The sequence below is a fragment of the Salmo salar genome, chromosome 10 (assembly GCF_965601325.2).
Source record: "Salmo salar chromosome 10, fSalSal1, whole genome shotgun sequence".
Classification (NCBI taxonomy): domain Eukaryota; kingdom Metazoa; phylum Chordata; class Actinopteri; order Salmoniformes; family Salmonidae; genus Salmo; species Salmo salar.
In genome coordinates this window covers 20,337,960-20,358,743 of record NC_138300.1, presented here as the reverse complement: position 1 = coordinate 20,358,743, position 20,784 = coordinate 20,337,960, and the positions used below count along the sequence as shown (strand labels likewise).

General features: G+C 42.4%; 1 protein-coding gene across 3 annotated transcripts in view; it reads left to right on the top strand.

The window, feature by feature from the left end:
• Positions 1-5,874: 5,874 nt before the first annotated feature.
• Positions 5,875-20,784, top strand: part of pip5k1ca (phosphatidylinositol-4-phosphate 5-kinase, type I, gamma a) — an 89,401-nt gene continuing 74,491 nt past the window's right edge. For all 3 annotated transcript variants that reach the window (XM_045687461.2, XM_014216262.3, XM_014216260.3), the window contains exon 1: positions 5,875-6,287. In XM_045687461.2, coding sequence (XP_045543417.1) covers positions 6,158-6,287 — 130 coding nt within the window. In that variant the 5' untranslated portion in view covers positions 5,875-6,157. The remainder of the gene's footprint in view (positions 6,288-20,784) is intronic.

Below are 20,784 nucleotides of genomic sequence, written 5' to 3'. Positions count from 1 at the left end.
AATGTTTTATGTTACAACCATAGTCACTTGCCTGTTGTCCCTTTGCTCTGTTGAGAGAGACTGTTGGCCACTGAGTTTATATTTTCAAATGAACACACATGACGCACCTGCATTTGATACATCATCTAACCCTAATCAGATTGAAACAAATTAGATGGACTATGGATGGGTCAGGTTAGTTGTTAGAAATGCAGTTCACATTGTCATTCACAACAGCTAGTCTTTCAGTAGGGCTCCCAAGTGGTGCAGCGGTCTAAGGCACTGCATCTCAGTGCTAGAAACCCTGGCTCAATTCCAGGGTGTATCACAACCGGATTAGGGCGGTGCACAATTGCCCCAGTGTTCTTAGGGTTTGGCCGGGATAGGCCGTCATTGTAAATAAGAATTTATTCTTAACTGACTTGCTTAGTTAAATAAAGGTTAATAAAAAAATGGAATATCTAAAGAAGAGCCCTTTGTGGATCAAAATAACCTTGAAGACCTGATAAACTATAAAAACAAAGAGTCGCACACTCCGTATGTGTAACCTCACAGTCATTTATTGGGTAAAAAAACACCAACGTTTCGGCATCACTGTGCCGTCTTCAGGGTAATGTCATGAATGATTGAACCAGGTTATATAGTAGACAAACAGTGCAACCAATGACAATACTTAAGGGTGTGTCGTAATTGCTAGTTTGATCAGAATGAACTGAGCGAATCTGTTAAAAGACAATAGCCCACAGCAGGATTTACCCAAACTGGGGTACGCGCAATGCCATCGGGGGTACACCAAATAAAAATGTGATTCACATTTTCAAACAGTCCATTTAGATTATCCAACGGGGCTATACATTTGGGTGAGGTTTTTCTGTCGCCAGAGTAGCCTCGTTTCACTACCAAAAGTAAAATAATGTTCAGCAAAATAACAACACAATGTCAGATACAGGTAGTCTAGTCAAATAATTAACATCCAATCACATTAACCGTTACTCTCTCGCGGGAATACCACTAACGGTCCGTATGTAGCCAAACGTAGCTGCTGCTTATTCCGTTTGCTCGAAAATTGATTAATGGTTAAAAAAAGTAAGGCACGCAGAGACACATACCAGCTCTTCTGGTAGCACTGCTAATACCAGCAGTACTACACTTGCACCTGTCGACGACACAAGTTGTTCTGCTTCCACGAGCACATCCAATGCTAGAATCAGTAATTCTACATTTGTTGTTAGACCAGCTAGCATGGACACTGACAGTTGTGAATCTGATGCAGCCGAAGAGCTACTGCTCCCTTACCCTGCAAAGCACCGAACAACAGACAGGGACGTTGGACCATCGAAGAGGCACAAATATGATGAGAACTACATTGATTTGGTGTTCACTTATGTTGGGAGTAGTGCCTTTCCTCCTGTGTTATATGTGCGAAAGTACTATTTCACAACTCGAAGAAACCTTCACTCTTGCTCAGACATTTAGAAACAAAACATGCCAATTCGAAAAATAAGCCTGTTTTTTTTTTTTTTTTGCGAGAATTAAGACGACTTTCGAGTAGTAAGACATGTATAAAAGCAACAGATACCATTAAAAAGATGGGTCTAGAAGTGTCTTATATGGTGAGCTACCGAATGGCTAGGACAGGCAAGCCCCATAGTATTGTGGATGACTTAATTCTTCCTGCTGCCACGGATATGGTTGGGACAATGCTGGGGTAAAGGCCAAAAAAACTATACAGACAATGACTTCTTCAAACACCGTTTCACGATGCATCAGTGACATGGCAGGAGATATTTTGAAACAATTACTGCTTCCGTACAAGCCAGTGAATTATATGCGTTACAGCTGGATGAGTCAACAGACATGGCGGGCCTGGCACAGCTCCTGGTATATGTCCGTTACATTTTTCCGGGGTTCAATTAAGGAAGACATCCTCTTCTGCAAACCACTGGAAACCAGGACAACAGGAGAGGATATGTTTTAAGTACTGGACAGCTTTGTGACATCAAATGGACTTTGGTGGTCAAGATGTGTTGGTATCTGTACTGATGCCACAAAAGCCATGACAGGGAGACATAGTGGAGTGGTAACACACGTGCAAGCAGTTTCTCCCGAGGCCATTTGGGTACACTGCAACATCCACAGAGAGGCGCTTGCTGCCAAGGGAATGCCTGGCAGCTTGAAAGACGTTTTGGACACTACAGTGAAAATGGTTAACTTTGTTAAAGCAAGGCCCCTGAACTCTCGTGTATTTTCTGCATTATGCAATGATATGGGCAGCGACCATGTAACGCTTTTACAACATACAGAAGTGTGCTGGTTATAAAGGGGCAAAGTATTGACACTTTTTTGTAATTGAGAGACGAGCTTAAAGTTTTCTTTACTGACCATAATTTTCACTTGTCTGACCGCTTGCATTATGATGAGTTTCTCACATGACTGGCCTATCTGGGTGATGTTTTTTTCTCTCCTGAATGATCTGAATCTAGGATTACAGGGACTCTCCACAACTATATTCACTGTTCGGGACAAAATTTAGTCTATGATTAAGAAGTTGGAGCTCTTCTCTATCTGCATTAACAAGGACAACACACAGGTCTTTCCATCATTGTATGATTTTGTGTGTGCAAATGAACTCAAGCTTATGGACAATGTCAAATGTGATATAGTGAAGCACCTGAGTGAGTTGGGTGTGCAATTACGCAGGTACTTTCCAGAAACGGATTACACAAACAACTGGATTCGTTATCCCTTTCATGCCCTGCCTCCAGTCCACTTACCGATAACTAAACAAGAGAGCCTCATCAAAATTGCAACAAGTGGTTCTGTGAAAATTTAATTTAATCAGAAGCCTCTGCCAGATTTCTGGATTGGGCTGCGCTTAGAGTATCCTGCCTTGGCAAATCACGCTGTTAAGACACTGATGCCCTTTGCAACCACGTACCTATGTGAGAGTGGATTCTCGGCCCTCACTAGCATTAAAACTAAATACAGGCACAGACTGTGTGTGGAAAATGATTTAAGACTGAAACTCTCTCCAATACAACCCAACATTGCAGAGTTATGTGCATCCTTTCAAGCACACCCTTCTCATTAACCTGTGGTGAGTTATTCTAAATTTTCGATGAACAAATAACGTTTTATATGTAAGATGGCTAATTAAAGAGCAAAATGATTGATTATTATAATATTATTATTTGTGCCCTGGTCCTATAGGAGCTCTTTGTCACTTCCAACAAGCCAGGTTGTGACAAAAACTCACACATTCTTATGTTTAATAAATGTATCATATAGTGTGTGTGTGTGGCAGGCTTACAATGATGGCAAAAAACAATATTTGAGAGTGCAATGACCCTGGTGCTAGAGGGGGTACACAGCGGGAGGTTGAATGTTTGAAGGGGTACGGGACTATAAATAGTTTGGGAACCACTGGCCCACAGCAAATGGAATATATTATGACATTGTTAGCATTAGCATCAACATACATTGTTTCATTTAATTTCACCTACATATTTAGATATTTCCATTTTCATTAAATGTTTTTGTTACATGTAATCTTTGGTTCAACCATAATGCATAATAAGCATAATCAACAGGGGGAACAATACTGGGTGTACGCTGATAAGCTGTAGAAAGAATACATTAATTTACAAGACCTGTTCACAGAAAATATGGTCATAAGAAGGGCCTGAGAGCAAAGTGAATACTGAGACCACTAGGGGTCAATGTTGTACTAGGGTCAATCTGATAGACGACAAAATAACAAAGGTCAGGGTCCCTTCATCCCTTTAATGCCCAGCCAGTCTACAAAATTCCAAATACTATTTTCCTTTTTACTGTCTTACCTGCAGGTGTTTGTCAGTCATTCTGCAACCTGAACTTGTTCAATGATGAAAGAGGAGCAGCACCTTGTCACAATGCCAAGGATATCTGACCTATCCAAGGCAATCCCTGGCTTTTGTTTATGGGGTTAAATCAATATGTTAGTCTGAGAGTATTCCATATTTGTGTAGGATAGATGTACGTTCGGTCATCCTTCATTTTGAAAGGTCATGGACAGGGGTCAGCTACCCTCAATGCACCCACCTTTTTTGTGGATAAAACTTGTTGACCTTTTTTCTTCATTTAAAACAATCAATCAATCAAATTAGTTTGTTTGGTAGCCATTTTTGTTTAGTGTACAGCTAAGCCATTTTAAACATACAGTTGAAATCGGAAGTTTACTTACACTTAGGTTGGAGTCATTAAAACTCGTTTTTCAACCACTCCACAAATTTCTTGTTAACAAACTATAGTTTTGGCAAGTCGGTTAGGACATCTACTTTGTGCATGACACAAGTAATTTTTCCAACAATTGTTTATAGACAGATTATTTCACTTATAATTCACTGTATCACAATTCCAGCAGGTCAGAAGTTTACATACACCAAGTTGACTGTGCCTTTAAACAGCTTTGAAAATTCCAGAAAATGATGTCATGGCTTTATAAGCTTCTGATAGGCTAATTGACATCATTTGAGCCAATTGGAGGTGTACCTGTGGATGTATTTCAAGGCCTACCTTCAAATTCAGTGCCTCTTTGCTTGACATCATGGGAAAATCAAAAGGAATAAGCCAAGACCTCAGAAAAGCAATTGTAGACCTCCGCAGGGCTGGTTCATCCTTGGGAGCGATTTCCAAACACCTGAGGTACCATGTTCATCTGTACAAACAATAGTACGCAAGTATAAACACCATGGGACCATGCAGCCGTCATTCCGCTCAGGAAGGAGACACATTCTGTCTCCTAGAGATGAACGTACTTTTGTGCGAAAAGTGCAAATCAATCCCAGAACAACAGCAAAGGACCTTGTGAAGATGCTGGAGGAAACAGGGCCAAAAGTATCTTTATCCACAGTAAAACGAGTCCTATATCGGCATAACCTGAAAGGTCGCTTAGCAAGGAAGAAGCCACTGCTCCAAAATCGCCATAAAAAAAGCCAGACTACGGTTTGCAATTGCACATGGGGACAAAAATCATACTTTTTGGAGAAATGTCCTCTGGTCTGATGAAACAAAAATAGAACTGTTTGGCCATAATGACCATCGTTATGTTTGGAGGAAAAAGGGGGAAGCTTGCAAGCAGAAGAACACCATCCCAACCGTGAAGCACGGGGGTAGAAGCATCATGTTGTGGGGTTGCTTTGCTGCAGGAGGGACTGGTGCACTTCACAAAATACATGGCATTATGAGGAAGGAAAATTATGTGGATATATTGAAGCAACATCTCAAGACATCAGTCAGGAAGTTAAAGCTTGGTCGCAAATGGGTCTTCCAAATGGACAATGACCCCAGCATACTTCCAAAGTTGTGGCAAAATGGCTTAAGGATAGCAAAGTCAAGGTATTGGAGTGGCTATCACAAAACCCTCACCTCAATCCTATAGAAAACACCAGCTCTGTCAGGAGGAATGGGCCAAAATTCACCCAATTTATTGTGGGAAGCTTGTGGAAAGCTATCCGAACCGTTTGACCCAAGTTAAACAATTTAAAGGCAATGGTACCAAATACAAATTGAGTGTATGTAAACTTCTGACCCACTGGGAATGTGATGAAATAAATAAAAGCTGAAATAAATCATTCTCTCTACTGTTATTATGACATTTCACATTCTTAAAATAAACAGGTAATTTTTACTAGGATTAAGTGTAAGAAATTGTGAAAAACTGAGTTTAAATGTATTTGGCTAAGGTGCATGTAAACTTCCGAAATTAATCCTAACCACACTTGTTAACCTTATGTCTATAATCGTAACCTTAAAAATTAAGACCAAAAAACCCATGTTTGTTTTCATCCGTTTTTATATTGCTAATTTTTACTTTGCGGCTGTGGTAACTAGTGACACCCCAAGCCAATGGAAAGCAGTAGTTCCTCAAAAATCAGTCTGAGGCAGACGGAAAAGGGTAAGCCAGCGTCTACAGCAGCAAGTGCAGTCGAACTGAGAGGGTTTGTGCCGCCAACGCGCTGATAACCACCGCACAGATGCCTGGCCCTGGGCCATAACGGATATCACCCGACATTTATTTTTTCATATCATCGTATGGTTTAGCTGTAGGACGTCGAATAACAACCGTTTGGTTTCTCAGAATTGCACCATCGCTGTTGGTCCTTCATTTGGAGGGCTCGCCCTTTCTCCGGGAGTCTGAATGGAAGCAGCAGCCGAGGGAGCAGTTGGGCTGTCAGAGGCCAGGGAAGCGAGACCGTTATCCGGGGCTACAGCATCAGAGGATGCGGACACTGTCATTGGAATTAGCTACGGAAGGGACAGTGACATGGGTAACTATTTATTTGTATTGATTATATCTATAACCGGCATTGTATTAGCTATATTGATGCAGCTACAGCCGTGGCGGTGGTTCATCTACTTTTAGCCAGGTAACATGGCTAGCCAATAAACCATGCATGGAACGGAAGCTAACTGTTAGCCACACTGACTCAGCTAGCTATCAGATTAGGCCGGCAGTCATTGAGATTACAGTTAGCAGCAAACTAACCCACTAAATAGCACGTTCATTTAACTACATACAGGGGGGAAATAAGTACTTTTCAAATGGTTTTAGCTTGGACATTTCTCAGCTTGTATTGCTGCCAAACCGGGGGGCTCCAGGTCGTGGTTAGCGTGGACGGTTAGAGAAAGCAATCATCCATAGGCTTGATGAAGAAGCATGCCAGTGCTGCTGCCCTGTAATGTGTAAAATAGGACCGGCATTATTTAGCTAGCTACTATCTTGGAAATTAATCTTAAAAATGCTATTTTATTTGCCTTTTTTCCCCCATTTATCTTATCTAGTACAGGATGAAATACTTGTCTGCCTGATCCTGCTTTTCTTACTGCTCCACCTGAATCATTCGCTCAAGATGTAGAGAGCTACTGAATCATGAGACCTTTGATTTGTATGTTTTGTCATATAACTAAACAGGTCTGATAGTCCGGGGCAGCTCAAAAAGTGAAGTACAGATGCTCTTTGCAATGTATTAATTGATATTAGAAGGGGTGCCCAAAAATTGAGGCATGGCACCCCAAATATGTATTTACATAATCCAATTTGGCTGCCATTACGGATTTTGGCAAGGTGATATTGAATTATTGTTGCCATATATGATAAAAATTATATTTGAGTAGTGGACCAGTCTTCAACAATATGCCAGCCAGGTATTATATTTCATAAGCAACCAGCCTAAAGTGGCAGAAATGTCATGGAAACATCAGAAATCAACCTGTAAGCCACTGGAATTTTGTTTAACTATTACATGAAACACCTCAACAAATGTCTTTAAAAGGTTAAAAACACCACTTTATTAAGTTTGCAGGGTTTTTCTGCCATTGAAGTTCAAACAGTGTTAAAAATAAATACAAAAATCAGGTTGGAAAACACTTTCAGTGTAAACTTAAACTAAAACCAGATATAATGTATGTAGGAAAGATAGAGCTATGTATTTGTAAGTAATATAATCTTTGAGAACTAACAATCACCAAAAGGTAGACAGTCAGGGAGAATTTACCACAGACACGTTTGAAATACAAGAAGGCATTTTAAAGTGCACCAGGGATACTTGCAACTGTGATTCTTGAAATGCAGAGCCTATTGGAGTATTTTTTTAAATCTGAAATTATATTTTTGTTATATTGTTTGCTAGTTCAGCTGGTTAGCTAGCTCTGTATCATTAACCACCAAACGTTCCTAAAGCTAGCTAGCTAGCCACTTAATATAACTTGTTTTCCCAAAATATTAGTTGGCTAAGTAATATAACTCCCATCTGCTGTTGACACCAGTATATCATTTGAGAGCACTAGTTACATTTACATTACATTTACGTCATGTAGCAGACGCTCTTATCCAGAGCGACTTACAAATTGGTGCATTCACCTTATGATATCCAGTGGAACAATCACTTTACAATAGTACATCTATATATTTTGGGGGGGGGGGTTTAGAAGGATTACTTAATCCTATCCCAGGTATTCCTTAAAGAGGTGGGGTTTCAGGTGTCTCCGGAAGCTGGTGATTGACTCCGCTGTCCTGGCGTCGTGAGGGAGCTTGTTCCACCATTGGGGTGCCAGAGCAGCGAACAGTTTTGACTGGACTAAGCGGGAACTGTGCTTCGCAGAGGTAGGGAGGCGAGCAGGCCAGAGGTGGATGAACGCAGTGCCCTTCTTTGGGTGTAGGGACTGATCAGAGCCTGAAGGTACGGAGGTACCGTTCCCCTCACAGCTCCATAGGCAAGCACCATGGTCTTGTAGCAGATGCGAGCTTCAACTGGAAGCCAGTGGAGTGTGCGGAGGAGCGGGGTGACGTGAGAGAACTTGGGAAGGTTGAACACCAGACGGGCTGCGGCGTTCTGGATGAGTTGTAGGGGTTTGATGGCACAGGCAGGGAGCCCCGCCAACAGCGAGTTGCAGTAATCCAGACGGGAGATGACAAGTGCCTGGATTAGGACCTGCGCCGCTTCCTGTGTGAGGCAGGGTCGTACTCTGCGAATGTTGTAGAGCATGAACCTACAGGATCGGGTCACCGCCTTGATGTTAGCGGAGAATGACAGGGTGATGTCCAGGGTCACGCCAAGGCTCTTAGCACTCGGAGGAGGACACAATGGAGTTGTCAACCGTGATGGCGAGATCATTGAACGGGTGGTCCTTCCCCGGGAGGAAGAGCAGCTCCGTCTTGCCGAGGTTCAGCTTGAGGTGGTGATCCGTCATCCACACTGATATGTCTGCCAGACATGCAGAGATGCGATTTGCCACCTGGTTATCAGAAGGGGGAAAGGAGAAGATTAATTGTGTGTCGTCTGCGTAGCAATGATAGGAGAGACCATGTGAGGATATGACAGAGCCAAGTGACTTGGTGTATAGCGAGAATAGGAGAGGGCCTAGAACTGAGCCCTGGGGGACACCAGTGGTGAGAGCACGTGATACGGATTCTCGCCATGCCACCTGGTAGGAGCGACCTGTCAGGTAGGACGCAATCCAAGAGTGAGCCGCGCCGGAGATGCCCAACTCAGAGAGGGTGGAGAGGAGGATCTGATGGTTCACAGTATCTTAGGCAGCAGATAGGTCTAGAAGGATGAGAGCAGAGGAGAGTTAGCTTTAGCAGTGCGGAGAGCCTCCGTGACAGTTAGCTCCAAAAGTCGTTGGTTATAGGTTATAGCTTTGACAGCACGTTGATAGTGAATTCTGCACCATTCATTGGCTAGCTACACTACAAACAATTTTACTAGGTTCCGGTGAAGCAATTGTAATGACAGTCCACTAGGCTTGGGCGGTATACCATATATACCGTGTACTGGGTATTTGGAAATAGCCACGGGATGGTTTTTCAATACCGTTAACTATTTATTTTAAGTTTTTCAATGCATTTTTATATTTATATATACTTTTTAAGTAAATACCTGCAGTCAACCTGTGCAATACGTTAGGAGATAATGCAGAATGCGTTCTTCATTTCAACTGTCACATTATTTTACATTATGAACGTTACTGAGCCAGTCATGTGTTTGTAAATAGCACAACAGGAGAAAGCGGGAGCAGGTGAGTCTAACTGTGTATTAACAGGGGTTGTGTTTTATATTGAAAGTCGTGTTTTTTTTTTTGCTTCAATAGAGTGATCAGGTATGTGCAACTATAGTTTTCCTTCACAGAAAATACATTAGTGCAACAAATTCAGCAGAAAATAGCTTAATTTTCATCAGATGACAGCAGAAGTGCAACGCTATTTGGTTGGCAGCCACACAATTAAATTAGCTTACAATGAAAAACCATGGTATTTTTTGCAAAAATGCATGGCCATCATATTTCTAATCTTTATCATAGAAAGAATGCCAGCTACATTTCCTAATGATTTGCTTAAAGTTAATCTTACATTTTACAGGAGAACAGTAGGCTGGCTACACCGAGAAAAGTAGCTACACATCAGTCAGAGCACTGTCTGCTGAAAGAATGCTCTTTTGTGAATTCTCATCCGAGTGGAGAAGTGCAACTGAAGCGCAGAATTTGTCTGTCTGATGCTGAGCAAAAATTACAATAAGAAGCATTTTAGATCTACATTTACAAAACGCATCAAGATATTTTTAAGTTATCTATTTTCCTGCAAGAAAAACGCAGAAATGTTAACGTGACTCCTAAGTTTAACTTGCTAGTTATCTATGTAAGTGGCTTAATTAGTAAGGTGACGGGGCATCATATTGTGTTAGCTCTGAGCCGTGTTTGAGAAGTCATAGCTCTTTTGGGTGAGTTATTTGTACAGCTGCCACTATCTTGATTTTCTTAAGTTTTTTTTCTCCTCTCCGTTTTTGACCCATCAGCTCCTCCCCCATCTTCCCTGAACATAGCAGGCAGGCCCGTTGCCCTAGCGACTCCAGACTCCACACAGACACAGCATGTAGGCCTACACATGCTGCACCAGAGCCAGTACTGTTCTTACTTCAGACAAGCATGCGTCCAAACTTTGCTCATTTACATAATGTGTCTCATTCACATTCATTTTGTAAAATGTTCAAACTCACCAAAAATGACATTTGGTAGCTCCTACCAATAACTTTGAGCTGGATTGCCTGTCTTTGCAATTAGTTATTTTTTTCGTTTGCCCTTGTTAAAATATTTAGCTTGCTGATTTAATGGAAATTTGCTATTAATTGAGCTAATTTTGTTAGCATTCTGGTGAAGGTGTTTGGTGCTGACAGAGATGGACGCCTCGCTTCACGTTCTTAAGACACTATGCAGTATTTTGTTTTTTTACGGATTATTTCTTACACTGTTACACCAGGAAATCTTAAGTCTTATTACATACAGCCGGGAGTAACTATTGGATATAAGAGCAACGTCAACTCACCAACATTACGACCAGGAATACGACTTTCCCGAAGCGGATCCTCTATTTGGACCACCACCCAGGACAATGGATCGGATCCCAGTAGGCGACCCAAAACAACGGAGCCGCAGAAGGGGCAGACGGAGCGGTCTTCTGGTCAGGCTCCGTAGACTGGCACACCGCTCCCGAGTATACTACTCGCCAATGTCCAGTCTCTTGACAACAAGGTAGACGAAATTCGAGAAAGGGTTGCCTTCCAGAGAGACATCAGAGATGGTAACATTCTTTGTTTCATGGAAACATGGCTCACTCGGTATACGTTATCAGAGTCGGTACAGCCTCCCGGTTTCTTCATGCATCGCGCCGACAGAAACAAACTTCTCTCTGGTAAGAAGAATGGCGGGGGTGTATGCCTTATGATTAACGAGTCGTGGTGTGATCATAACAACATACAGGAACTCAAGTCCTTTTGTTCACCTGACCTAGAATTCCTTACGATCAAATGCCAACTGCATTATCTACCAAGAGAATTCTCTTCTATTATAATCACAGCCGTGTATATCCCCCCCAAGCAGACACCTCGACGGCCCTGAAAGAACTTCATTGGACTCTATGTAAACTGGAAACCACATTTCCTGAGGCTGAATTTATTGTAGCTGGGGATTTTAACAAAGCTAATCTGAAAACAAGGCTCCCTAAATTTTATCAGCATATCGAATGCGTGACCCGAGCTGGCAACACCCTGGATCATTGCTACTTCAATTTCCGCGACGCATACAAAGCCCTCCCTCGCCCTCCTTTCGGCAAATCTGACCATGACTCCATTTTGTTGCTCCCACCCTATAGACAGAAACTAAAACAGGGAACACCCGTGCTCAGGTCTGTTCAACGCTGGTCTGACCAATCTGATTCCACGCTTCAAGATTGCTTCGATCACGTGGACTGGGATATGTTCCGGATAGCATCGGGCAATAACATTGATGTATACGCTGATTCGGTGAGCGAGTTTATTAGCAAGTGCATCGGTGATGTGGTACCCACGGTGACCATTAAATCCTCCCCCAACCAGAAACCGTGGATTGATGGCATCATTCAGGAAAAACTGAAAGTGCGAACCACTGCTTTTAATCATGGCAAGTCGACCGGAAACATGACCGGATACCAACAGTGTAGCTATTCCCTCCGCAAGGCAATCAAACAAGCTAAGCGTCAGTATAGAGACAAAGTAGAGTCGCAACTCAACGGCTCAGACACGAGACGTATGTGGCAGGGTCTACAGTTAATCACGGACTACAAAAAGAAAACCAGTCATGTTACACAGATGTCTTGCTCCCAGACATACTAAACAACTTCTTTGCTCACTTTGAGGACAATACAGTGCCACTGACACGGCCCGCTACCAAAACCTGTGGGCTCTCCTTCATCCCAGCGAACGTGAGTAAAACATTTAAACGTGTTAATCCTCGCAAGACTGCCGGCCCAGGTGGCATCCCTAGCCGCGTCCTCAGAGCATGCGCAGACCAGCTGGCTGGTGCGTTTACGGACATATTCAATCAATCCCTATCCCAGTCTGCTGTTCCCACATGCTTCAAGAGGGCCACCATTGTTCCTGTTCTTAAGAAAGCGAAGGTAACTGAGCTAAATGACCCGTAGCACTCACTTCCGTCATCATGAAGTGCTTTGAGAGACTAGTCAAGGATCATATCACCTCCACCCTACCTGACACTAGACCCACTCCAATTTGCTTACCGCCCCAATAGGTCCACAGACGACGCAACCACAACCACACTGCACACTGCCCTAACCCATCTGGACAAGAGGAATACCTATGTAAGAATGCTGTTCATCGATTACAGCTCAGCATTTAACACCATAGTACCCTCCAAACTCGTCATTAAGCTTGAGGCCCTGGGTCTGAACCCCGCCCTGTGCAACTGGGTCCTGGACTTTCTGACGGGCCGCCCCCAGGTGGTGAGGATAGGAAATAACATCTACAAACTACCTGTCCTCCAGGACACCTACACCACCCAATGTCACAGGAAGGCCAAAAAGATCAAGGACAACAACCACCCGAGCCACTGCCTGTTCACCCCGCTATCATCCATAAGGCGAGGTCAGTACAGGTGCATCAAAGCTGGGACCGAGAGACTGAAAAACAGCTTCTATCTCAAGGCCATCAGTCTGTTAAACAGCCATCACTAACATTGAGTGGCTTATGCCAACATACAGACTCAATCTCTAGCCACTTTAATAATTAGATGTAATAAATGTATCACTAGTCACTTAAACAATGCCACTTCATATAATGTTTACATACCCTACATTACTCATCTCATATGTATATTCTGTACTAGAGGTCGACCGATTATGACTTTTCAACACCGATTATTGGAGGACCAAAAAAAGCCGCTGCCGAATATTCGGCCGAAGTTTTATTTTATTTGTATTTTTCTTCCCCTTTTCTTATTTTTGTCTTTTTTCCCTTCTTTTTTTCTTTATTTATTTGTAATAATGACAATTACAACAATACTGAATGAACACTTATTTTAACGTAATATAATACATCAATAAAATCAATAATGAAACATGTTCAATTTGGTTTATATAATGCAAAAACAAAGTGTTGGAGAAGTAAAAGTGCAATATGTGCCATGTAAAAAAGCTAACGTTTAAGTTCCTTGCTCAGAACATATGAAAGCTGGTGATTCCTTTTAACATGAGTCTTTAATATTCCCAGGTAAGAAGTTTTAGGTTGTAGTTATTATAGGAATTATAGGACTATTTCTCTCTATACGATTTGTTTTTCATATACCTTTGACTATTGGATGTTCTTATAGGCACTTTAGTATTGCCAGTGTAACAGTATAGCTTCCGTCCCTCTCCTCGCTCTTACCTGGGCTGGAACCAGGAACACATCGACAACAGCCACCCTCGAAGCAGCGTTACCCATGTAGAACAAGGGGAAAAACTACTCCAAGTCTCAGAGCGAGTGACGTTTGAAACGCTATTAGCGCGCACCTGGCTAACTAGCTAGCCATTTCACATCGGTTACACCAGCCTAATCTTGGGAGTTGACAGGCTTGAAGTCATAAACAGCGCAATGCATTGCGAAGGGCTGCCTGCAAACGCACGAAAGTGCTGTTTGAATGAACGCTTACGAGCCTGCTGCTGCCTACCACCGCTCAGTCAGACTGCTCTATCAAATCATAGACTTAATTATAACATAATAACACACAGAAATACGAGCCTTAGGTCATTAATATGGTCGAATCCGTAAACTATCACGTTTTTTCTTTCAGTGAAATACGGAACCGTTCCGTATTTTATCTAACGGGTGGCATCCATAAGTCTAAATATTCCTGTTACATTGCACAACCTTCAATGTTATGTCATAATTACGTAAAATTCTGGCAAATTAGTTCGCAACGAGCCAGGCGGCCCAAACTGTTGCATATACCCTGACTCTGCGTGCAATGAACGCAAGAGAACTGACACAATTTCACCTGGTTAATATTGCCTGCTAACCTGGATTTCTTTTAGCTAAATATGCAGGTTTAAAAATATATACTTCTGTGTATTGATTTTAAGAAAGGCATTGATGTTTATGGTTGGAGCAACGTGTACCTGAGCGATTAAATGCCACGCAGGACAGGCTAGATAAACTAGTAATATCATCAACCATGTGTAGTTAACTAGTGATTATGATTGATTTTTATAAGATAAGTTTAATGCTAGCTAGCAACTTACCTTGGCTTCTTAATGCATTCGCGTAACAGGCAGGCTCCTCGTGGAGTGCAATGTAAAGCAGGTGGTTAGAGCGTTGGACTAGTTAACCGTAAGGTTGCAAGATTGAATCCCTGAGCTGACAAGGTTAAAAATCTGTCGTTCTGCCCCTGAACAAGGCAGTTAACCCACCGTTCCTAGGCCGTCATTGAAAATAAGAATGTGTTCTTAACTGACTTGCCTAGTTAAATAAAGGTCTAAAAAATATATATATTTAAAAATGTAAAAAAAAAAAAAATGCCCGAATCAGCGTCCAAAAATACCAATTTCCGATTATGAAAACGTTTTTGGTGCACCCTTGTGTACTTAGCCGATAATACCGTATATTCCGGGATGAGAGAAAGACGGTATGACGATATGAAAATCTGGATACCGCCCTACCCTACAGTCCTCCACAACATACCCAAGAGAATCCTGATTAGCAAGGGGTAGTCTGTGTTTAATTCATTTCATTGTGTATTAGAAACAGGTTGAGATCACTGCGAGGGGATTTCACCAGTGGTTAAATGGGGAATTGGGCTTCCCAGCAAAACATTGTCCGAGGTTACAACAATAACCTTAGTGAAGTCTCAATTGAAAATTCATGTTTTTTTCTGGATCAAAAAGGGGCTTAAGTGGTGGGTGTGACAGGGTGCTGCAATGGGCGCTGTCAGCACAGCATAATGTTAGAACATTTTAAAGGCCTTACTTGTTTTATTTTTTTGTTAGCAATTTTATAATTTTTAAGCCAATTTTATGCAATTCTCCTCGGAGCCAAGATACACCTTTGCAGTGTTAGTTAATTTCCTGCAAGTCTACACATTTTGCCTTGGAGCTGAGAGAAAATGTTGCCGTTTTAAAGAAATTCCTGCAATTCTATGCATTTTGCCATGGCTAATGCTGTTCTTTTGGTCAAACCTGATAACAAAATCATTACTGTTAAATTCATTGTTTTGAGAATTTAATATCCCTGCTGTGTAGGTGTTTTTTGGGGGATTGTTAGTTCTCTAAGATTATTTAGAAATGATAGTGTACCTATCTTTTCGACATACTTTATATCAGGGTTTAGTCGTTTAAGTTAACACTAAGTGTCTTTCCATAAAAAATGTTTTTTTTTTAACAGAGAACCCCACTGCCTTCCAGAGATAGATGGTAGCGGGACCTGAGCTGGCCAAACTACTGGTTGATTTTGAATCCCAGCTTTTGAATATAGAGTCCATCACACCAGCAAGCATTCAAAAAATAAGTGGCCAGCTTGTCCAACACAATCTCAAGCATGGGGAGCCCATTCCTACTGTAGATAAATGTCCAGAGCTTCTGGTTTTGGATACATGCAGTTGTGCAAGCAAAGATGTCATTACCACTGACCGCACCATTGATTAACTAGGCACTTCTCAATATAAAAAAATAGCCCAAGGAAGTTGTTGTGGATAGGAACACTTCCATCCATCATAGCATTCATTTACCACTGCTTAAAAATGCTAAAGCAAAGCCAGTCACAAAAGAGATAAAGCAACTATCAGCATTAAAAAGTGATTGTAGACTTGTCAGCCTATATTTCACTGCGAGCAACTTCCGAGATGGAAACCTGGACAAGTTTGTCTCTCATTAGAATACACCAATGTCCTCCAGCCCTTTCAAATAACAGAATGCTTAACCTGCCAACCCAAAAATCTGATCTGCTAGGTTTGATCGCTGTAGATTCCTACCCACCTGTGCCCTCTTCTTTTGATGCCAAAACCACTGATGGAGCTTTCATTGTCCATTCCTTGCCTACCCACCAAGTTTCCACATTTGGCAAATATGGCAGTAGTGGGCAATTCCAGTGGTATGGATATGTCACGAACCGGCTCGAAGCTCGTAACAAAAAAATGGGAGACAACGTGGAGATAAGGAATAAAAAATATATATTTAGTAACTGAAGTAACCTATATACAATAAACAATGGTGTTAGTAGTGTAAGTGAGTGGTTGTGTGCAAATATGTGATAATGAGGGGTGTTGAAGGGTGCCAAAGCCACAAAAATGCCACAACCAAAATCCAACAGCGTGTCTGCATGGAGAGAGTTTCCTCAATGAATGGGGAAAAGGAGTATTTTCTCCCGGGACACACCCGGGCCCAGGTAGGAGGGTCATCATAAATGTGACATTTGCAGACAAAATGAGAAACAAAATGTCTCATAGAATTGACTTATCAAAGGGGCCTCCCGAGTGGCACAGCTGTCTCTTTTGATGACAGTGCTAGAGGCGTCACTACAGACCTGGGTTCGATCCCAGACTGTCGTAGCCATCCGCGACCGGGAGACCCGTGAGTCGGTGCACAATTGGCCCAGCGTTGTCTGGGTTTTTTATTTTATTTATTTCACCTTTATTTAACCAGGTAGGCAAGTTGAGAACAAGTTCTTATTTACAATTGCGACCTGGCCAAGATAAAGCAAAGCAGTTCGACACATACAACAACACAGAGTTACACATGGAGTAAAACAAACATACAGTCAATAATACAGTAGAAAAATAAGTCCATATACAATGTGAGCAAATGAGGTGAGAGAAGGGAGGTAAAGGCAAAAAAGGAGATGGTGGCAAAGTAAATACAATATAGCAAGTAAAACACTGGAATGGTAGATTTGTAGTGGAAGAAAGTGCAAAATAGAAATAATGGGGTGCAAAGGAGCAAAATAAATAAATAAATAAATAAATAAATACAGTAGGGGAAGAGGTAGTTGTGTGGGCTAAATTATAGATGGGCTATGTTCAGGGGCAGTGATCTGTGAGCTGCTCTGACAGCTGGTGCTTAAAGCTAGTGAGGGAGATGAGTGTTTCCAGTTTCAGAGATTTTTGTAGTTCGTTCCAGTCATTGGCAGCAGAGAACTGGAAGGAGAGACGGCCAAAGGAGGAATTGGCTTTGGGGGTGACCAGAGAGATATACCTGCTGAAGCGCGTGCTACAGGTGGGTGCTGCTATGGTGACCAGTGAGCTGAGATAAGGGGGGACTTTACCTAGCAGGGTCTTGTAGATGACCTGGAGCCAGTGGGTTTGGCGACGAGTATGAAGCGAGGGCCAGCCAACAAGAGCGTACAGGTCGCAGTGGTGGGTAGTATATGGGGCTTTGGTGACAAAACGGATGGCACTGTGATAGACTGCATCCAGTTTATTGAGTAGGGTATTGGAGGCTATTTTGTAAATGACATCGCCGAAGTCAAGGATCGGTAGGATGGTCAGTTTTACGAGGGTATGTTTGGCAGCATGAGTGAAGGATGCTTTGTTGCGAAATAGGAAGCCAATTCTAGATTTAACTTTGGATTGGAGATGTTTGATGTGAGTCTGGAAGGAGAGCTTACAGTCTAACCAGACACCTAGGTATTTGTAGTTGTCCACATATTCTAAGTAAGAACTGGACGGGCGGGCAGGTGTGGGCAGTGATCGGTTGAAGAGCATGCATTTAGTTTTACTTGTATTTAAGAGCAGTTGGAGGCCACGGAAGGAGAGTTGTATGGCATTGAAGCTTGTCTGGATGGTTGTTAACAGTGTCCAAAGGGCCAGAAGTATACAGAATGGTGTCGTCTGCGTAGAGGTGGATCAGAGACTCACCAGCAGCAAGAGCGACATCATTGATGTATACAGAGAAAAGAGTTGGCCCAAGAATTGAACCCTGTGGCACCCCCATAGAGACTACCAGAGGCCCGGACAACAGGCCATCCGATTTGACACATTGAACTCTATCAGAGAAGTAGTTGGTGAACCAGGCGAGGCAATCATTTGAGAAACCAAGGCTATTGAGTCTGCTGATGAGGATGTGGTGATTGACAGAGTTGAAAGCCTTGACCAGGTCAATGAATACGGCAGCACAGTATTTCTTATCGATGCGGTTACGATATCGTTTAGGACCTTGAGTGTGGCCGAGGTGCACCCATGACCAACTCTGAAACCAGATTGCATAGCGGAGAAGGTGCGGTAGGATTCGAAATGGTCGGTAATTTGTTTGTTGACTTGGCTTTCGAAGACCTTAGAAAGGCAGGGTAGGATAGATATACGTCTGTAGCAGTTTGGGTCAATAGTGTCCCTTCCTTTGAAGAGGGGGATGACAGCAGCTGCTTTCCAATCTTTTGGAATCTCAGACGACACGAAAGAGAGTTGAACAGGCTAGTAATAGGGGTTGCAACAATTTCGGCAGATAATTTTTGAAATAAAGGGTCCAGATTGTCTAGCCCGGCTGATTTGTAGGGGTCCAGATTTTGCAGCTCTTTCAGAACATCAGCTGACTGGATTTGGGAGAAGGAGAAATGGGGAAGGCTTGGGCGAGTAGCTGTTGACCGCGGTAGGGGTAGCCAGGTGGAAAGCATGGCCAGCCGTAGAAAAATGCTTATTGAAATTCTCAATTATAGTGGATTTATCAGAGGTGACAGAGTTTCCTATCTTCAGTGCAGCTGGGAGGAGGTGTTCTTATTCTCCATGGACTTTACAGTGTCCCAGAATGTTTTTTGAGTTTGTTTTGCAGGAAGCAAATTTCTGCTTGACAAAGCTAGCCTTGGCTTTTCTAACTGCCTGTGTATATTGATTTCTAACTTCCCTGAAAAGTTGCATATCACGAGGGCTGTTTGATGCTAATGCAGAATGCCACAGGATGTTTCTGTGTTGGTTAAGGGCAGTCAGGTCTGGAGAGAACCAAGGACTATATCTGTTCCTGGTTCTATATTTCTTGAATGGGGCATGCTTATTTAAGACGGTGAGGAAGGCATTTAAAAAAAATAACCAAGCATCCTATACTGACGGGATGAGGTCAATATCCTTCCAGGATACCCGGGCCAGGTCGATTAGAAAGGCTTGCTCGCTAAAATGTTTCTTGTCTGAAAATGTTGTAGTTAGGGATGAAGATTTCAGAGTTTTTGGTGGACTTCCTAAGCCAGGATTCAGACACGGCTAGGACATCCAGGTTGGCAGAGTGTGCTAAAGCAGTGAATAAAACAAACTTAGGGACAAGGCTTCTAATGTTAACATGCATGAAACCAAGGCTATTACAGTTGCAGAAGTCATCAAAAGAGAGCGCCTGGGGAATAGGAGTGAAGCTAGGCACTGCAGGGCCTGGATTCACCTCTACATCACCAGAGGAACAGAGGAGGAGTAGAATAAGTGTACGGCTAAAAGCTATGAGAACTGGTCGTCTATGACGTCCAGAATAGAGAGTAAAAGGTGCAGGTTTCTGGGGGCGATAAAATAGCTTCAAGGTATAATGTACAGACAAAGGTATGGTAGGATGTGAATACAGTGGAGGTAAACCTAGGCATTAAGTGATGATGAGAGAGATATTGTCTCTAGAAACATAATTGAAACGAGAAGATGGGGAGGGAGGGTTTGACCGGCCAGGATGTCCTTGTCCCATCATGCTCTAGGGACTCCTTGTGGCGGGCCAGGCGCATGTGCGCTGACGTCGGTCGCCGGCTGTACGGGGTTTCCTCTGACAGGTTGGTGCGGCTGGCAGGGTCATGTTTCAGAGGACGCATGGCTCCTGAACTTCTTACAGGAATTGCAGCGATGGGACAAGACTGGAAGTACTATTTGGACATAATGAAATTGGGGAGAAAAAGGGTTACAAAGTACCAAAAAAGAGTCAAATACAGTTGAAGTCGGAAGTTTATATACACCTTAGCCAAATACATTTAAACTCAGTTTTTCACAATTCCTGACATTTAATCCTAGTAAAAATTCCCTGTCTTAGGTCAGTTAGGATCACCACTTTATTTTAAGAATGTGAAATGTGAGAATGATTTATTTCAGCTTTCATTTCTTTCCTCACATTCCCAGTGGGTCAGAAGTTTACATACACTCAATTAGTATTTGGTAGCATTGCCTTTAAATTGTTTAACTACCTTGACTTTGTTGTCCTTAGCCATTTTGCAACAACTTTGAAAGTGTGCTTGGGGTCATTGTCCATTTGGAAGACCCATTTGTGACCAAGCTTTAACTTCCTCACTGATGTCTTGAGATGTTGCTTCAATATATCCACATAATTTTCCTTCCTAGTTAAATAAAGGTTAATAAAAAAAAATGCTCCAGTTCGCAGAACACATGATTGCAGTTCAAATGAGAACGTGAGTACACCTGAAATATACTGCTGAAAAAAATAAAGGGAACACTTAAACAACACAATGTAACTCCAAGTCAATCACACTTCTGTGAAATCAAACTGTCCACTTAGGAAGCAAAACT